The sequence below is a fragment of the Callithrix jacchus genome, chromosome 2 (assembly GCF_049354715.1).
Source record: "Callithrix jacchus isolate 240 chromosome 2, calJac240_pri, whole genome shotgun sequence".
Lineage (NCBI taxonomy): Eukaryota > Metazoa > Chordata > Mammalia > Primates > Cebidae > Callithrix > Callithrix jacchus.
This window is the reverse complement of record NC_133503.1, coordinates 191,238,459-191,259,220: the sequence shown is the minus strand read 5'-3', so window position 1 is coordinate 191,259,220 and position 20,762 is coordinate 191,238,459. Positions and strand designations below refer to the sequence as shown.

Genomic DNA, 20,762 nt, shown 5'->3' with positions numbered 1-20,762 from the left:
ATTAAAAAGAGTGAAATCATGTCCTTTGCAGCAACATGGGTATAACTGGAGGCCATTGTCCTAAGCAAACTAACAGAGAAACAGAAAACCAAATATAGCATATTCTCACTTATAAGTGAGAGTTAAACATTGGGTACACATGAACACAAAGCTGGGAAGAAGAGACCCAGGGAACTATGAGAGGGGAGACAGCAGAGGACAAGGGCTGAAAAACTATTTATTGGGTAATATGCTCAGTACCTGGGTGAAGGATTCATTCATATTCCAAGCCTCAGCATCACACTATATACCTCTGTAACAATCCTGCAGCTACCCCCAATTCTAAAATAAAAGTCAAAAAAAAAAAGAAAAGTAATATAATTATCTTCCCTTGAGATATTTAGTTTTTTAAAAAAGGATACTTTATAACTGAAAGGGATGACTTTAGTTTGGTAAAATTTGAAGCAAAGGAGAAGCTGAGGCACCACCCTATACAGACAGCTAAGCCCACTGTATAAAGCAGGTGCTGCCCACCACTCGGCCCATTAGAGAGCCCACGCACCACCAAAGCCAGAATCAAGCAACAAGCCCAATGGTGATCCACCCCTTTGGTGGTGTGAACTTTTATTTTTTTTTTTAGACAGAGTCTTGCTCTGTCACCCAGGCTGGAGTGCAGTGGCGTGACCTCAGCTCACTACAACCTCCGCCTCCCGGGTTCAAGTGATTTTCTTGCCTCAGCCTCCTGAGTAGCTGGAACTACAGCGTGCCACCACTAAGTTTTGTGTTTTTACTAAAGACAGGGTTTCCCCATGTTGGCTGGGATGGTCTCGATCTCTTGACCTTGCAATCTACCCTCCTCCACCTACCAAAGTGCTGGGATTACAGGCATGAGCCACTGCACATGGCCATGGTATCTTTTAATATCTTTGGTCATTCATAAAATACTGAAAAAAATCAGTTAGAAAAAACAATTCAAATGCATATTTCTAGTGAAGTACATATGTGTATTTTTTCTCAGGTACACATCTGAAGAGTTTATTATGTTTTGGGAGTCTTTTTGGCTATCTGATGTTCTTATGTTTCTTCTAAGGTTAAACAATAAACACATAATGTACTTTTAATGTTGACAATATCAAAAAATTGAAAAATTTTTGAGACTGAGTTTACATAATTCTAAAAGCAAATCAACTTGACTAAATTTAGTAACTTCGATTTAAAAAATGAAGTTTATTTGGTTTTTCTGGCAAAACAGCGTGCATTTAAATAGTATTTTGTAAACAATGTTTTATCATCAAGATATTATTATAAATATAGACCCATATTTTTAAAATATGCAGATACACACCCAGTAGCTTACAAAACTACAAGGATTTTTGTTTAGCAGATCAAAAGTTCTCACTAACGCTAGAAATTTGCAATGTCTAGTAGAAGAATTTCAGTTTACTTTTTAAAAAAGCTTTTCCTTACTTAAATTAATTTTAGGATCTACTTCTTGATACAGTCTTTCAAATGTACTTATTCTTTAAAAATAAATATATCCAGATTTACATTTGTTCTGAAAGGTCACTTTCGCAGAAATCAAAAGACAACTATAAGTTGTGCTTATAAGAATAAAATCATTTTAAAGAACAAAACACAACTATGATCGTAATTGCAAACTGAGCAACAGATGTCTTTTTGAGAAACAAAAGAAGGTAAAACGTAAAGTTCCAGTTGATACAGTACCTGGGTGCTTTGAAGCAAAACAGTTTGTTTTGTTTGAATGACCAGCATTTTCGCAGCACTTCTGATAGTCAGCTCATAACAGAAATACATCATTCTCATCGGCCTTTCACATTATGTCTTAATAGCATTAAATTAATCTAACTGATCTATTTCTTTTTTGTTTTTTGTTTTTTGTTTTTTTGAGATGGAGTTTCGCTCTTGTTACCCAGGCTGGAGTGCAATAGCAACATCTCGGCTCACCACAACTTCCGCCTTCTGGGTTCAAGCAATTCTCCTGCCTCAGCCTCCCGAATAGCTGGTACTACAGGCACGCACCACCATGCCCAGCTAATTTTTGTATTTTTAGTAGAGACAGGGTTTCACCTTGTTGACCAGGATGGTCTCGATCTCTGGACCTCGTGATCCACCCGCCTCGGCCTCCCAAAGTGCTGGGATTACAGGCGTGAGCCACCGTGCCCGGCCTCTATCTGACCTATTTCTATAAATTTTATTCTTGCTATTAATTATAAATCTGAAGAAGAAAATATCAGAGTTACATATAAAATCCTTAAAAATATTTCTACTTGATAATAAATATTCCCTTACCAAAAAGTTTAAGCCTGGGAGAATTTCATCGCTTGTTTTTTGACTGTGAAGGAAATGCACGTGTGTTTTTCATCCTACATTGATTTGAATAATAGAGATTCACTTACAGCGTAAGCAAGACTGACTTCTTTGGTAGGTAAGCCCTAACGGCAAATTAAAAGCCACTTAAGAGATGATCGTTAGCCCTGGTGAGAAAGAAGACATATTAGTCCTTTATCCCTTCTCACCCCTCTCTCATACTCCATTCATGGCTTCTGAGGCAGATCACAGTTCCAAAGATGGCCACAAAAATGTCCCATCCCACGTGTTCGCCCTTCAGTGTGAGCTGGACATTCTAATTGAGAAGTGAGGTCTCCGCAAGTGAGAAGAGACTGTCCCTGCTTTGACAAACAGATTACAGCAGAAGCAACTTCCAAGGCTGGGTCTTAAAAGTGATACAGCCACGCCTTGGTGGTGTCTGGAATACTCTCTCTTTGAAGCTTTCGGCCACCATGAAAGCAGCCCACTGTCCTGAGGCCACCCTCCTGGAAGAAGGCCCAAAATGACCCGAGTGAAGACGCCACGTGGAGCTGTCTGAGATTTCACAAAGAGAGAGAGGTGCTGGGTCAGCCCCAGTTATTCAAGCCTCCCAAGCCCCACAGGAGAGACCCCCAAGCTAGAACCACCCAACTCAGCCCTTCCCCAGTTTCCTGACCCACAGAAGTCGGAAGAGATAATAAGGTGATCGTTGCTATTTCAAGCCACTAACTTTGGGGGTATCTGCTGTGCAGCAATGACACCAAGAACAAGCTCCAACTTTCTGGAACTTCCTCTTTCACTTGAAAAGAAATGCTTCTAATATTGCTGCTTCGTGTCTGTTGAAATATCTTTTATTGTGAAACAGGGCCATCAAATCTAGGCCAAGAGTCCCCTTGGCCCAGCTGTTCCTTATCTGAAAGAGAAAGAGAAGAGAACCCTGTGAAATGTCAGGCCACGTGGAGAGCAAAGGGAGAGAGATCAGTTACAGCCACCCTTCTCTGATGAGCTGCGGGCTAGCTAATTAAAGGCTTTTACTGCCTAAACCAGAGAGGGGAAAGGAAGGCAACAGGCCTGAGTACCAAACAACAGAAGTGTTTTGAAATCCAAGTAATGTGGAGTCAGAAAGGCCAACGAGTTTAAAAACAAGGAGTCCTTTTCTACTCCTTTTTTCCTATTAATAATGCATCTTGCGTTGCAAAAGTTCTCAATACCCCATGGCAGCAGCAGGCTGTGGTGCAAAGGCCTGGGTTTCATCACAGCACTTAAAAGCTGTTTGACTCTAGGCTAGCCACTTAACTTCTTGGAGCCTCTACCTTTTCATCATTAAAATGCAACAACCACACTTATTCTGTGAGGTGAAAGGAAACTGCACAGGTGTGTAGCATGCCTAGCACAGAGCAGGCCTTCAGAAATGACTACCTTTCCATCTTTCTTTTCTAGTATTGGTTCTGCTGCTCGTTAGCTGTGTGACTTTAGCAAACTGACTTAACCTCTCTGAGCTTTGGTCTAACCTGTGAAATGATGGGTTGATCTAAAGGGCCTCTCAATCTCCTTCATTATTTTCTTCCTTAGATTTCTACAGTCACCTCCTAACTTGTCGCTCCCTTTCTCGTCCCATCCTGTCCCAGATCATCCTGCACATGCTTCCAGGGCCACCTTGGTACTCAGCAACACAGCTGAGATTTCAAGGATGAGTCCCAAAACTGAGCGCACAAGCCTCTTCATGGCAGGACTTGGAAGTCCCTCTGAAGCCTCAGTCTCAACATCGTACTATGACTTTCCCCCGCCCCAGCTGCACCAAGCCACGCAGTCCCCCCAACAGTGCCGAGCCCTCTATTCCTTTGCCAGCCTTCTCTCCTTTGCCACATTGTCACCTTCCATTTCAACACCTAGCCTCAGCTCAAGCATCGCCTTCCCAGAAAGCCCTCGTTGACCGTCCCAGGCAGGAGTCTGTTCCAGCTTTCTATGACAAAAACAGTCCAGTGAATGCTTCCAACCTTACTCGGTTTTTTATTTTTTACTTTTTTTTATTTAAATAAGGAGAATTCTTTCCTATGGCAAGAGCTAGTACAATCACATATTTGGAAGGAGAAACGATAGGTACTGAATTGGAGGGAAAGGGCGAGGGTGACTGTGCCTGCACCAGCCTGGTGAATCCACAATTCCATTTCCCATCCAAGGTAAGTTTCCCGAAATAATGTATAATATAACCATTGAAATGGCCTCTCTGCTTCCTCCAGCTCTGTTTTAACCTTCCTGAAGGCAGGGACTTGTCCATCCTTCATCTCTTTATCCTCAACATCACAGGAGCACAATAATAAAGGTTTGCTGGAAACAGAATGCTGAGCAAACACGACACTCGAACGCTGTTGTGCCTGTGCTCAGAAATTCACACGTCTTCAGCTCCTTTAGGGGTTAACAGACTTTGGACATTCTAACTTGCACCTGCTGATGAGAAAAATCTTCAAAACGTAGAAACTGACTGTGTTCAAGTCGTCATTGCACAATCAATAGGTTTTGGTAAAAGACTTTTTGAACGATCGAAAATATGGTGATTTATTTTTCTTCCTTGTATTCTGAAGTTTGCATTTTAAATTCACATCCAGCATCAGCTTTGTGTCATAAAAGACAAAATTCCATGAACAAAAGCACACAGAATTTTCTAGCATGGAAAAGATTGAGAATGAGTCTGGAGAGGAAACGGAAAGATAGAAAGGGTAGGAGGGGGCATCCCACACCCGAGAGCTGGACGTGGCTGGCAGGAGGGAGGAGACAGCCAGAAGGCAAAACCACCAGGGCAAGGGACGCAGCCTCTTGGGAATCACTCCCAGGGGAGCTTACTCCATTCCTGCAGCTCCCTGTTCCAAGCCCACTCCCTGTGCAGAGCCCACACCTTTTGTCTCGCTTCTTTCCCTCCCCCCACCTCCTCACACCCAACCCTGGCACTGTATTCCCATCCCCCAATATTCAATAAGACAAGGTGGGCAAGAGTCCAGGACCTTCACTCTGAATGACTTGAGTTTCAGTTCATCCCTGACATGTACTTGCTGTGTGCCCTTGAGCCAACCTTGAGCCTTAACCTCTTTGAGCCTCAATTTCGCCATCTGTGAAACCCATTTTCCATACCAGCACCAGGCCGTAATAGGTGTTACCTGAGATGACCCCGGCAAACTGCTTAGCACAGTGTGGTAAGGCTCTGTCAGCTCAGGCCGCCATCACAAAATCCCACAGACCTGGTGCTTAAACACCAGAAATTTGCTTTCTCACAGTTCTGGAGGCCACAAGTTCAAGATCAAGGTTTGGTTTTTTTCTGAGGCCTCTCTCCTTGGCTTGCAGCTGGCCACCTTCTGGCTGGATCCTCTCATGGTCACCCTGGGTCTCTGTGTGTCTGGGTTCTGTTCTCTTCTTAAAACGACACCGATCACTTCGGGTTATAGCCCACACATATGACCTCATTTGACCTGACCTACCTCTTTAGTGGCCCTAACTCCAAACACATTCCAAGGCACTGGGGATGTAGGACTTCAGTGCACAAATTAGGAGAGGACAAATGTGGTCCAGAACACACAGTAAGCACTTATGCGGTGGTGCTTCCCAAAACGCGTCTTGCCAGTGACAGTGCTGATGTGTTTTTACTAAACTCTAAGTGCCCTGGGCTGACAGGAGGGCTTGGTCTTTTATATTCTCTCTTATTGACGATCCCCCAAGGCCCTTTCTGGTCCTTGGCCCCGGCTGCAGCGTCATCTCCTCCTGCCTCCTGCTGCTGCCTCCACAATGGGCTCCATTCCCAGCCTCCAATGGCCTTGGGTCTTCACAGAGGTCATTTCTTCTGGCTGGACAGCTGTTTCTCCTCTGGCCTCTCCTGGTCTCTTTCTGGCTGTGGACCAGGCCCTCCACGTCCTCTCCAGAGCCCCACCCGGCTGTCAGCCACACCCAGGCGAGGACTCTTGTCTGTTTCCTGATGTGTCCCCAGCCCCAACACAGACCTGACACTTAGTCGATCTTCCTTTGGGGAGCGTCACCAGAGTCAGCAATGACACCGTCCTCCAAGCAAGGCCTTGCCTGGTTTCTTTGTAATGAAGAATCAGATGGACATCTCAGGACACCATTGCATCACAAGCTCTTTCATTGTGGAGCCAACAGGCTAAACAGTGTTCAGAAACGATCCACATAGCTTTCAGTCTCCCAAGAGTATGAGTTTAATTTTTTTCCAAAGTCCATGCAGTGCAGGGAAGTCACACCCACTCCCTGGAGTGGACACAGAGCTGAAGCTGCATCCCCACAGCCAAGCCCTGCTGGCCCAACTGGAAGCTGCTTCAACAAAGAAAGATATTCTCATATTCTGGCTCTTCACGTTACCTCCTCAGAGCAGAAATGGTGGCCTATGGGAGTCTGATCATAATTCTATTACCCCATCTGGGATAGGTACAATGGCAGGCTTTCCCTATTAAATAGACATCAAAATAACATAAGCTTTGGACAGATTCCCAACAAGAATCTGACAATTATCACACGTGCACTCTCCTTTCTCAATATACTGACTCCACCTCCTGGAAGGCAGGCCACTGATCTTACTGTCAGTTACCTCAAAACAGTGGGCAGTGGTAACAACTTGTTCATCTCATTTGGACCTCACAAAAAAGGAGGGGAAATATCATTACTTGTGTAATGCATGTTAGGAGAGCTTCAGCACCCTAAAGCGGATTTTGAGGAAAAAGGTCTGTCAGAAAGCACACAGTACGTAGGCCGGGTGCAATGGCCCACGCCTGTAATCCCAGCACTCTGGGAGGCCGAGGTGGGTGGATCGCCTGAATCAGGAGTTTGAGACCAGCCCGACCAACATGGCAAAATCCTGTCTCTACTAAAAATACAAAAATTAACCAGTTATGGTGGCACATGCCTGTAATCCCAACTACTTGGGAGGCTGAGGCAGGAGAATCACTTGAACCCAGGAGGCGGAGGTTGCAGTGAGCCGAGATCATGCCATTGCACTCCAGCCTGGGTGATAAAGTGATAATCTGTCTAAAAAAAGAAAAGAAAAGAAAGCATGCAGTATGTATTTTAAAAAGAAGGAAAGAAGGAAAAGAGGATGAGGAAGGGAGAGGGAAAGAGGAACAAATGAGAAAGGCAAAGAAGAAGGAAGGGAGAGAGGAGGGAGAGGAAGAAACGAGGGAGGGAGGGAGGGAGGGAAGAAGGGATGAATGAAGAAGAAAGAGGGAGGGTGGCCAGACTCCATGGCACACACCTGGTAATCCCAGCACTTTGGGAGGTGAGGCGGGAGCATCACTTGAGCCCAGGAGTTCGAGACCAGCCTGGGCAACATGGTGAAACCCCATCTCTACTAAAAATACAAAAAATTAGCAGGGTGTGGTGGCAGGCGCCTGTAATCGCAGCTACTCGGGAGGCTGAGGTAGGAGAATTACAGGAGAATCGAGAATGGCTTGAACCCTGGAGGAAGAGGTTGCAGATTGTACTGCACCACTTCAGCCTGGGTGACAGAGTGAGACTCTATTAAAAAAGAGAAAGAAGGAAAGGTCATATTCCTCAGAGCCTTTCCACAGTACTTTAAACATAGTCGGTACCTCATAAGTATTCATATAAATGGAACTGAACTGCTCAAGTATCTGTAATACCATTTCCTCAACTACAGCCTCACTTTCTAAGCATTTTCTCTAGGCAGAGGTGAATAGAACCTTCCACCAGTTCTGTGCCCTTCACCCCACGCATGGGCTTGGCCACAGGCCGGGCCTCCCCCTCGAGGACAGGACACACTGGCCCACGCCCTGTCTCGAAGCTGGTTTCCTGGCTGGACTGGAACTCCACAGTCTGGGAAACACAAACATCCCTGGTAGGTAATTTACTCTTGAGTTGAAGCCATTGGTTTTTACTCATAAACAAAGTAATGAGCGAGCAGTTGCTCAAGTCTTTTTTTGTCTGTTTGTTAAAAGGAAGGCAGTAAGAAGTAAAGCCAAATGCAAACAGAACAGAGGTATAAATAAACAGCCGCGCTGCGGAGTGCCAGGAAAGAGCTTAGCGTGACTAAAGAACGCGTAACAGGTAAACTTCCTCCTAGCATTTCTTAAGCAGCAGGAACCAATTCCTCGAAATAGCCAAACTCATTGTATCCTTTTCCCAATCCTGAGACAAGCCTTGGCCACACCATTACCAGGCACCTGGGGAAAACACAAGGAGCCCTGCCTTCCTGCGAGAATTCAACGTCCTGTGAAAGTCACATTCCAGGGATGCAACAATTCCTACACCTTGTACTTTGATGGAGTGTCTATTTGCTTCTATCTCTTCTACATAGTATAACCACAAAAATCCGTATGTGCAGCATGGATCATAAATCATTAGGGCTACCAAAATCCCTTCCAAATCAATCTTGGCCTAGAGGCACCAGCCAGTGATGGGGGTTAAATAAATCATGCAGTACCGGAATCAGAGGAGGACTGGGCTGTAGGTTTGTTTCACCGTTCCTGGTCTTCACTTTGACCTGCACATGCTCATTTACCACCTTCCCCCACACTTTCAAACTTATGTAAAATGGGGACTGCTTACTTAGCTGGGGAGAGCATGGGTAGTAAAACAGTGTTTACAAAGACATGGCCCAAGGGAACAGAAAATACTTAGCAAAGGATGCTTGCTAAGCATGTCTTAGGAGAAGAAAGTTGTGCAAACATTAAGGCAATTATTGTTCATAATGTTTCTAACTATAAATTATATATGTATAAAATCTGTATATTCATTATATAAATGTTAAAAATAAAGAAAAATAAATTTGCAAATTTAATAGATGAAAAGAGATATATCAATTTAACTTCCTAGTTTACTATGGAAGTTAAATAACAAGTTTACTATGGAAGTTAAATAACAGATATTTGATAATTTTCAAATTCTTTAACTTCAACTTGAACAGATCAAGAGAAACTTAGAGGCAAAGAGCATAGCACTGAAACCCAAAAGCAATCATAATTAATAAAATATAACAACACAGACAAAAGCCAATAGCCATGCTTTATATCCTTACAGGGGAAAACTTGGTGAATTTATGTAAGATTGTATTCTATATGGACTTAAAATTAAGACATAAAAAAAGTCATTGGTTTACTGGTATTAGAAGAAACAATGTCATCTGTCATTTCAGGGTCACCATTTTCTTTGACAGAAAATGGGAACAGTCAAAATAACAAAAAAAACTAACGAGTATGTCTTTAATAAACATAAAATGTAGTGAAATTTCCAAGTATTTATGACATAAATTATATGAAAATAAGAATATTAATACGTATCTACCATAAAAAGATGCACACAAGAATAAAAGCCAATTTTGAGCAAGGTAAGTATTTACAGAGAGGCGGTAAACGCTGAAGTATAATTTGCATAATCTAGATACATTGCTCTTAATTCAATAAGCATAAATGTATATCTTTAAGATCATGACAAAGTGTATATTTTACCGATTATTATAACAGATCCCTACATTGCTGCCTGTAGATAGTGCACCTAATGAAAATACATATAAATGCAATCGTCCTTGAAGATAAATGCAAAAACAAATAGAGTACTTGAATTATTCTTCATTCCACAATATTCATTTTAAAAAAAAAAAGAGCCAGACTAAGGAAATGAAAGCTGATTTAAATGTACAGGTGCGTGTCCAGCTGCATGTGCTAGACAAATGTAAGAGACGGAAAGAACCCACCCTGCGGGGCTTTCTCTGCACACCGCACCCCTCCCTCTCCAAGGCAACTAAACATTCGCTTTTGTCCAAACCTAAAGGCTAATGAGAGCTAGTAACAGCCCACAAACGACAGGCACCAAAGCGACCTTAGCCACACCTGGATATCTCTGATGCTCGCTATGAGACAACGGGTGGCTCAGGTCCACGTCGCCCTGAACTTAGTGCGTTTTACATTTTGGGGTGCCCTGGTGGGCGTGACTGACCACTACCACCTGCGGAAAAAAACGTGCAAAACTCCTGAAACAGCAACTCCAGCCTTAAAAGGTCAAGAAAGCGCTTTCGGGCCCCAAACTCTGAAAACCCTGGACCAGAGGCGAGCCCCTCCTTGGCCTCTGCCGCCCACCCCCGGAGCCCGGGAGCCCCTGCCACTCGGCCGCGCATGCGCCGCGGCGGCACGGGCTGGGCGTGGTAGCCGCGGGGCCCGAACGCGCACAGTACCAGCTTGTCCATGGCGCTGCGCTGCGGCTCTCCGCGGGGACTCGTAGCTCGCTGGCCGCGGCCAACCGGTGCAGGGAGGACCCCGTCGTCGCCGCCGCCCCTGCCCGCGGCTGCTCCCTGGACTCCGCTCAGGCCGCGCGACTCGCCGGCTGTTTGCTAGCTCTGCCGTTGCCATGACGATGGGCAATGCTCCGCCTGGGCCTGGCCCCCGCCCCGTGCGCGGCGCTTCCCGGGCTCCGGCTCCTGAGGCACCTGCACAGCCGCGGGCTCGCTGCCGGTTCCCGTCCCGGGGAAGCCCAGAGCTTCCGGGCTGCCGCGGGGCCCCAGGCGCCGTTTCTTGACTATTTTCCATTAGGTTTCTCCTAGCGCTCCCCGATTCTTTAGCATTTGTTTAAATGCGGAATTTTTAGTGTTTCTAGCTTTAATAGGAAAAAATAATTCAAAATGAAATTTAGAAGAATTCAACTTTAAATCGCACAGTCTTATTAGTCTTAGATTGCAAGTTTTAGATTCTTCTCATTGCTTCTGTGTTCGGTACCTTCACAGCTATTTCTCCAGCTTAGACCTCAATAGAAACGTTTAACTTTGAGTTTTAATCTATAGGTGATAAAGATAACTTTCTAAATACTGTACACCCATCAGAATAATACCTCATTGGCATGTATGAATTTCAAGGAACTTTGCCTTAAAGTACTTCCAAAGAAATTTGAATAGAAATATCTCGTATCTGCAAAAATCTCTGTCATCTGGGCCAGCACTGTCCAATAGAAAGATAATGCCCTACACATGTGAAAGTTTATGTTTTCAGGAGCCACATTTTTAAAAGTAAAAGAAACAGGTGAAATTAGTTTTAATAAAATGTTTCCATTTCTGCATTCATTAATGAATAAAATCATTACTATGGTTCAGTCAAAATATTATTTCAATATGTTACCAATATAAAAATTATTCATAAGATATTTTACATTCTTGTTTCATAGTAGCCCTCGAAATCTGACATGGGTTTTATATGTACAGCACGTCTCATTGGACCAGCCACATTTCAAGTGCTCAGTGGCAAGTGCGCCCTGTGGCTACTATTTTGATCAGAGCAGATCCACTAAGCCAGTGGTTTCCCACCTTTTTGGCACCAGCGATTGGTTTCGTGGAAGACAGTTTTTCCACGGACAAGGCAGGGCGTGGTTTGGGGATGATTCAAGCGCATTACATTTATTGTACATTTATTATTATTACATTGTAATATATAATGAAATAATTATGCAAGTCACCTTACGGTAGAATCAGTAGGGGCCCTGATCTTGTTTTCCTGCAACTAGATGGTCCTATCTGGGGGTGATGGGGGACGATGACCAATCATCAGGCATTAGATTCTCATAAGGAGTGTGCAACCTGGATCCCTCACATGTGCAGTTCACAATAGGGTTGGTGTTCCTATGAGACTTTAATGACCTGACTGATCTGAGGGGAGATGGAACTCAGGCTGTAATGTGAGCCATGGGGAGCACCTGTAAATGCAGATGAAGCTTCTTTGGCTCATCTGCCACTCACCTCCTGCGATGAGGCCTGATTTCTTAACAGACCATGGACCTGGGTTGGGAACCCCTGCACTAGACTATGAACTATAGGAAGACCAGCCTCAGATCTCCACAAGGCAGGAGAGATTGCATCTGCTCGTCAGGCCTATTAAATACCTGATTAACTCTTCTTCTTTTTTTTTTTTTTTTATTTTTTGAGACAGAGTTTCGCTCTTGTTGCCCAGGCTAGAGTGCAATGGTGCAATCTTGGCTCACTGCAACCTCTGCCTCCCAGGTTCAAGTGATTCTCCTGCCTCAGCCTCCCAAGTAGTTGAGATTACAGGCGACTGCCACCATGCCCAGCTAATTTTTTGTGTGTTTTTAGTAGAGACGGGCTTTCGCCATGTTGGCCAGGCTGGTCTTGAACTCCTGACCTCAGGTGTTCCTCCCACCTTCGCCTTCCAAAGTGCTGGGATTACAGGTGTGAGCCACTGTGCCGGGTCCTAATTAACTCTTGAACAAGTATTCCCATTCTTACCAGAGGGAGAAAAAACCTTAAGTGGCAAAAACACTCTTGAGAAACTAAGTAGAAATGACATTCCAGCCATCTGCTTTTGAAGGCAGTTTGTGTAACTTTGCCTATAAAGGGCCTCTTTGCCCCCTGATACCTCCGGTGTTGGCTCAAAGAGGAAGACTGCCTGGGACTCAAGATCCCTGGGCTCCTTGCTGCTGTCAGGAAATGCACAGTGTCATCTCCCTGCCTCCCTCACTAGAACGTCATCAGAGTTCAGTATAACCCTCAGGCCCTCAAGAAAACAGTGATTAACAGAGGAAAAAACTCTGCTTGGTCCAAGTATGCAGCTTCGGGGGAAAAGTCTGTCCATAGAGGGCAGGTCTAAGAAGGTGACATGCAAACTAATACTTGTCTGGGTAATTGTGTGCATTAATTCATTTTATCTTAAAACATCCTCTAAACTTGGCCATTATCGTTAGTGTCCCTACCTACTACAGATGAGACACAGAGAGAGATGAAGCAGCCTCCCCGGGGCTACATAAGCAGAAGAGCAGAAGGAGCTGGTGCCTCTGGAGTCTACTGAGATGGCAGACAGTACTGAAGCTGAGCAGGGGGGTCTAGGGAGGGGCACCTTCAGGGAAGCTTCTGTGTCAGGTGCTTCTGTGCCAACATGGGTCCTTCTGATCTCAGAGAGAGACTGGGGGTGGAGCTAGGCTAATACAATCTTACAGTTCCCTGATCTGTGCCTTTTTAGGCACAATGTGACCTACACATTTTTGTCTTTGATGTTCCCTTCCTGCTGAAAGCCCTTTGCTCCCAGAAAGATGTATGCTGTTTAGGATCCCCAAGCTAGAGTGGACTTCCTTGGGTCGTGTCTGGGTTTCAGAGCTTCTTCAGCCACCCTGGTCTACCATTAATATGTAAGGACTCCCTCCCCTAGACACTACCCGCATAAAACCCCCTTGTGGCTTTCCTGCTAATATTATAGATTAATTTCCGCAGTGAGAAATTGTTGGCCAGAACAAGATAGCTGGCTCAGGTGGCTCTCACATCCTTCCTACAGCCATGCTCGTAAGCTTGACCTTCTGGAGATGGAGTCAGCTCAGGATGGGCACCTTGAGTGAGATGACTGGCTGGTGGGGAAGACACTGGAGGCGAAGGAGCTTGCAGGCTCCTTAGATCTTGCCTGTGCAGACCATGGCTGAAAATGATCCTGCCATTGAAGATATGAGATTAACCTGCTTCAGGAAATAATTCCATTTCTTTCTTTTCCTAACTCTTCTTTTTTTTTTTTTTTTTTTTGAGATAGAATCTCACTCTGTCACCCAGGCTGGAGTGCAGTAGTACGATATTGGCTCACTGCAACCTGTGCCTCCTGAGTTCAAGAAATTCTCCTATCTCAGCCTCCCGAGTAGCTGTAACTACAGGCATGCACCACCACACCTGGCTAATATTTGTACTTTTAGTAGAGATGGAGTTTCATCATGTTGGCCAGGCTGGTCTTGAACTCCTGACCTCAAGTGATTCACCTGCCTTGGCCTCCCAAAGTGCTGGGGTTACAGGCCTGAGCCACCACGCCTGACCTTCTAAGAAAATTTTAAAGTAAGCCTGAATTTAAAACCTCCACTAAACTAGTCTTTTTACAAGAGATTTATCCTTGGTGCCTTCATTGCCCAGCACACAGTAGGTGCTCAAAAACAACTCTTGAATTTTAGAAGACTAAATAATTGGATGCATGATTTCTTTCTTGTCCACCACATAGACATGAAGACTAATCCCACAGAAGCATAAAATTTCAGATCCAAGAATAACCAATTGAGATTATGTTTTATTTTATAGAAAAGGTTATTATTTTATGAGGCTAGCTTCAGTGCCTCACACCTGTAATCCCAGCAATTTGAGAGGCCGAGGTGGGCAGATCAAGAGGTCAGGAGCTCGAGACAAGCCTAGCCAATGTGATGGAACTAAACATACTAAACATACAAAATTAGCCAGCATAGTGGTGCATGCCTGTAATCCCAGCTACTGAGGAGGCTGAGGCAGGAGAATTGCTTGAACCCGGGAGGTGGAGGTTGCAGTGAGCCGAGACTGCACTGCTGCACTCCAGCCTGGGTGACAGAGTGAGATTCCATTTCAGAAAATTTTTAAAATTAAATTAAATTTAAAAGATTAACATTTTTATCACCTTATGAAAAAAGAACAAGGGCCAACTCACTGGAGGCCACATAGCTATTTACTGACTGAAATAGGACTAGAAATCAAGGTTTCTTTTTGTGCTGTGTTTTAATACATTTTAATGCTTAAAAATCATACATTTCATTCTCTAGGTCTGATTTTCAGGATAACAGCGCTTGACAGTGCTCTGTCAGCTCCCTAGTGTTCTATGCAATTCATCATTTTTGCCCATTATTGCAATCACGTAACAGTAACTCCTTTCTATTTTACAAAAGAGAGAGAGAGATTACTAAATAAAATTTTATTGACTGTTTTACTTTCATAACTTTGGGGGAAAACTTTCGTTGCCTGTCATGAACCGTGGGCTAGCAAGTGTCAACACAAAATGAAGGAATTAATCAGTTCAAAACTCAATTTTAATTCATATGATAAAACTTGGCAGTGGTAGAAGTCACCGTTATCTAATCCAAGCACGTTTCAATGTCACTCTTTGCCTGCCTCTAGCAGAGAGACAGGAAACTGTCAATATTTCCCGGCCACCCTCGCAGCTATGGGTGGCTCTGTGACATGATTCTGGCTTAAATGGCAGTCTACTAGGGCCCCTGGGAATTCTTTTGCTTTCCTGATGAAAGAGGCAGACTGCTGTCTCTTTCACACCTTCTTCCAGCTGGAACGTGGCCCTGGTGTCTGGAACCGTTGCAGTCAGCCGTATTATAACCATGAAGGCAAAACCATTCAAATGACAGAAATGATAGCCTTGACATCTCTGAATCTCTGAACCAACAATAGCAAGTGCCTCCCCCAAACCCACTTGTTACATGGGGAAACTGAATTCCTGTCCACTTAAAGCATTGTCAGTTGTGTTTTCTCTTACCCCAAACTATAAGCATTCCTAATCAACACAGCAACTATCAACTAGTCTCAGATATTTTTGTGGGTTGACTTTATTTTACAAATAGAATACTTATAAGTTGTATAAGCAGAGGTTCCTTTCACCACCATCCCAATCTTGGGGGAGGAGAAGTGGCATGAGTCAAACAATCAGTGAATAAAATCTCAAATTGATTTGGGCTCAGGTCCACCCAAGTACAGATGCTGGCTGGGTGGCATCTCTTCCCCTCCATGACTGCTCCCAGTTCCCTGGGTGTCCAGAATCCCACTCTCTACTTTGGAGGTAGGGGATAAGACGGCTTACAAGTGTCCTTGGATGTTGAATCAGGAATGCCTACCCCACGTCCATAAGATGAGCTTGCAGAGTCTCCAGGCACAGGCAGGTGTCAGTGCTGTATGAGCAGAGATGCCCAGCTGTTGGCCCTCCTTGGGATGCTTTTGCCTGATGGTGATGAGTAGGGCTGCAGGCAGGCTCCCCGCCTCATTCAGATGCTCCTTTAAGGATCTGTGGCTGACAATGGACAGCACTCACCGCTTGCAGGCACCCTTTTCCTGCTGACCATTGTGGTCCACAGGCCCATGGGTACCATCCTCATCCCTTTAGCCACTTGGCTGCTCAGTGTGCTCCTCCCAGTCTCTCCCAGACCTGCTTTCCTGCTGATAACAGCTAAGAACTCCATGATGTGTGCCATGGCACCTAAGCTGCTACTGCCATGCTGCCTTCCACAGACAAGTGGTACCAAAAGGTAATGTAGTGGCTATTTGTCCTCTTTGGCTGACAGCCATCCAAATCTCCTTTGTATACTTGGAGAATTCCCTCCCAAGCAGAGCCCTCCACCCCCCACTCAAACTAAACGTATCAAGTGCTTTCCCAGGCACACTTATGCCTAGGGCATCATCATGTGACCCAGACATAACCAATCAAATGCACCTACCTTGGACTTGAATCAGGAGCTGATGACCCCAAAACATGGGACAGTAGAGAGTATATTCTGACAAAAGTGACAGTAGCAACAGAGGCACTGAGTTTTCAAGGGCAGCTGGGGCTGCAGTAACCTCTCAATCACGTGTCCAGAGCCAGTATGGGTTGTAGCAATGTCCACAGCACATTGGTTTCATGGCAGGATGTCTGACTGTGCTCTTGGATGCAACTGACATATCCACCTGGCCATTTTCCAAGCCTCACCATTCAACATTATCAACTATTCTGAGCTGCCTGATACCCTTTTAATCAATTCTTTTTTTTTCTTTTGCTTCAATCAGTGATGGTCAATCTCTCTTGCTTGCAATTAGGAATCCTGATGCATTTGCTTTTGGCAATTTCATTGTAAAATCTTTGTCCCTGCCTATGTACTAAATGGTATTGCCTAGATTTTCTTCTAGGGTGTTTAATGGTTTTGAGCTTTACATTTAAGTCTTTAATCCATCTTGAATTAATTTTTGTATATTATACAAAAAGGTATAAGGAAGAAGTCCAGTTTCAGTTTTCTGCATATGGCAAGTCAGTTTTCCCAAAACCATTCATTAAATAGAAAATCCTTTCCCCATTGCTTGTTTTTGTCAGGTTTATCGAAGATAAGATGGTTGTAGATGTATGGTCTTATTTTTGAGATCTCTATTCTGTTCCGTTAGTATATGTGTCTATTTTGGTACCAGTACCATGCTGTTTTGGTTATGTAGCCTTGTAGTATAGTTTGAAGTCAAGTAGTGTGATGCCTCCAGCTCTGTTATTTTTGCTTACAATTGTCTTGACTATACAGGCTCTTTTTTGGTTCCATATGAATTTTGAAGTAGTTTTTTTCTAATTCTGCAAGTAATATCAATGGTAGTTTGATGGGAAAAGCATTGAATCTATAAATTACTTCGGACAGTATGGCCATTTTCATGATAGTAATTCTTCCTATCTATGAGGATGGAATGTTTTTCCATTTGTTTGTGTCCTCACTTATTTCCTTGAGCAGTGGTTTGTAGTTCTTGAAGAGGTCCTTCACATCCCTTGTTAGCTGTATTCCTAGGTATTTTATTTTCTTTGTAGCAATTGCGAATGGGAGTTCATTCACGATTTGGCTCTCTGCTTGTCTATTATAGGTGTATAGGAATGCTTGAGATTTTTGCACATTTGTTTTGTATCCTGAGGCTTTGCTGAAGCGGCTTAGCAGCTTAAGGAGCTTCTGAGATCATGCCCTTTGGAGGGACATGGATGAAGCTGGAAACCATCATCCTTAGCAAACTAACAGAAACAGAGAACCAAACACTGGGTGTTCTCTCTCATAAGTAGGAGCTGAACAATGAGAACACATGGACAGGGAGAGGAACAATACACACTGGGGCCTGTCAGGGGGTGGGGAGGGAGAGCATCAAGATAAATGGCTAATGTATGTGGGGCTTAATATCTAGGTGACAGGTTGATAGGTGCAGCAAACCACCATGGCACACATTGACCTATGTAACAAACCTGCACGTTCTGTACCTGTATCCCAGAACTTAAATAAAATTTAATTTAAAAAGAAGAATCCTGACGGATTCAGCCACACATTTGATACTACCCCATCCTTTAAGTCTGCTTAACAAGACTGTTAAGCAGTGTGTTTGTGAAATGTACTTTATAAAAGTTTGGGAATGCTGATTAACAAAATGAATTCTGAAAATAGAGAAGGAGAGATGTAAGGCAGCATAGTAAACATAGCCTTCTCAGAATCGGGGAGCAAATTTTAAAAGTTAAGCTCTTCAAAAGGAGTTTCCTTGTAGGGAGGAGGAGGGTGTTTTGCTAGTTCCTGGCCTTGTTTACCAGTCGCAAAGGTGTGTGATTATTTAGGGCTCTGCCGGAGAAACAGAATCAGTGAGATATATATGTATGCATACATATATGTGGGCAGGCACACACACACCCATATACATATATATGCAAACTGTATATATCTTATATGTAAGGAGATCTATTTCAAGGAATTGGCTTACATGATTGTGCGGGTTGGCAAGCTGGAAATCTGTAGAGCAGGCTGGAATCTTGCGCAGGAACTGAAGCGGCAGCCCACAGGCAATATTGCTTCTTCTGCAAGGAGATCTCAGTTTTGATCTTAAAGCCTTTAGACAATGACTACTTGCTGACAGCATTCTGCTACAAAACAAACATAAGAGAGATATATTTTAAGGTGCTGTTTTTTGCAAATTATTATTAATAAAAATGCTTTTATAATTAAAACTTAAGACTCCAGCAAAAATAAAATCTTATGACATAGAAAGCTAAGCACAGAAGATGAATCCTTTTTTTATCCATCTGAGAAAATATAAAATTGCCACAGCAGAAGGTTTAAACTAAAAAGGACCCTACCAAAAAGAAAACCCAAAGGCTTTTCCACTGAACTTTATATTTGTAGAATCATGGCTTACCAAAATATTTCTATCTAAAATGGAGAAAATATTACCAACAAAAATCGTGTCTGGACCTCAATATCTAATAGTAAAATGTAACAAGCAGTTTGGGGTTTACAATTACAGTAAATGCTAACCATGCAATACATATAATAAAATTGCATTTACTTCTGCCAAGGTGCACTGTTCTAATTAAAAAATAAAGCTGGCTGGGTGGGATTGCACCTGCAATCCCAGCACTTTGTGAAGCCAAAATGGAAGGATTGCTTGAGCCCAGGAGTTCCAGACCAGCTTGGACAACATAGTAAGACCTCGTCTTCACACACACACAAAAATGTAATTAGCCAGGTGTAGTGTTTCATGCCTGTGGTCTTAGCTACCTCGGAGGCTGAGGTGGGAGGATCACTTCAGCCCAGAGGTCGAGGCTGCAGTGAGCTGTGATCACATCCTTGTCTTCCAGACTGGGCAACAGAGCAAGAGCCTGTCTAAAAAAAATAAGTAAATAAAAATTAAAATAAAGCTTCATAAAGTGGATTTGCTGTTTTATCAAAATAATATTTTCCACCTATATCAGAACATAGCCAATTCATTCTTATTAAATGGTTGGAAAAAATTAATGGTGAAAAATAATCTGTCCAAGAAATGACTGCTTTCTGCACTTGGATGACCTTACTAATAATTTTTGATATTGAAGTGTTAAAGCAATTTCTCAGCCAATTGAAGAAAGCATGTGTCAAAGTTTTATTCTGAATCCTCCATGGAGAAGAAGCAACCAATCCAAAGATGCCCCTTTTGTTAGACATCTTAGGGGAAAAAAGAGGAAAAAAAAAGAAGCAACCCAAGAAAAATTATCCAAACTTGGAAATAAGAAAGAAGGAAGTTTGTGTGACTTTGTGTCTTAGAGTGACACATTATTAGATATCCCATCCAGAGATGATCTCATTCTTTAGGGAAACGTACCTCTGAATGAGTCTTTATCACTGATTAGGTCACAGACTCTGTGAAGTTATAGGGTAACTTGTAGATTTCTGTTCAGTAAACATGAAAATGATGTCTGTCTGGCAGCAAAGGTAATCATGGATATGGTGGTGTGTGCCTGTAGTCCCAGTGACTTGGGGAGGGTGACATGGGAAGATCATCTGACCCCAAGAGTTCAAGGCCCACCTAGGCAACATGCAACATGGTGAGACCTTGTCTCAAAAAATACATATATAGATATGATATACATATTATCATATACGAATGATATATATACATATACATATATGATATATATCATATGTATATCATTCATATATGATAATCACAAGAGTTACTGTTTTATTGTCATGGGGCACATTAACCACTTTGATAGCTAACTTTGCACTCTCCACTGATAATAAATACTTCAGAATATCCTGTAATTCTTAAGCCAGATGGATTTCTCGTTAATGAATTGAAAAAACGTTGACATATGCTTTTTGATATTTATATGAGAATCGTGGTTTTCAATTTTTTAATTATACTTCGATATGGTATGGTATCAGCTATGCCTGGTGACATAAGGCTACTCAAAAGGCAGATGGTCAGTTGGGTGGGTAGGTAGATAATTTCCAAATGGATTACTTAACCTTCTTCAAGTGTATCAGACTACTGCTCAGAAATGCTATTTTTTTCCCCAAAAGGAGTTATAAATTGTGTCTGCAAAAAATTTCTATAGCAGACCTTGTTTGGGACAGTTTTCTTTCTCAGTTGCCATTTTGAATTTGGAAAACATTATGTATACCATCTACCACCAATTGACAAAAATAACCATAGAATTACACTCTAC

General features: G+C 43.2%; 1 protein-coding gene across 11 annotated transcripts in view; it reads right to left on the bottom strand.

The window, feature by feature from the left end:
* Nucleotides 1-20,762, bottom strand: part of DNAH5 (dynein axonemal heavy chain 5) — a 385,840-nt gene that overhangs the window by 346,537 nt on the left and 18,541 nt on the right. For 6 of the 11 annotated variants that reach the window (XM_078365928.1, XM_078365933.1, XM_078365935.1 and 3 more), the window contains exon 2: nucleotides 18,539-18,698. In XM_078365928.1, coding sequence (XP_078222054.1) covers nucleotides 18,539-18,694 — 156 coding nt within the window. In that variant the 5' untranslated portion in view covers nucleotides 18,695-18,698. Of the gene's footprint in view, nucleotides 1-10,486; nucleotides 10,651-18,538; nucleotides 18,699-19,332; nucleotides 19,434-20,762 lie in introns of those variants that run through there. The other 5 variants (XM_035291766.3, XM_078365938.1, XM_078365937.1 and 2 more) reach the window with 2 other exon arrangements.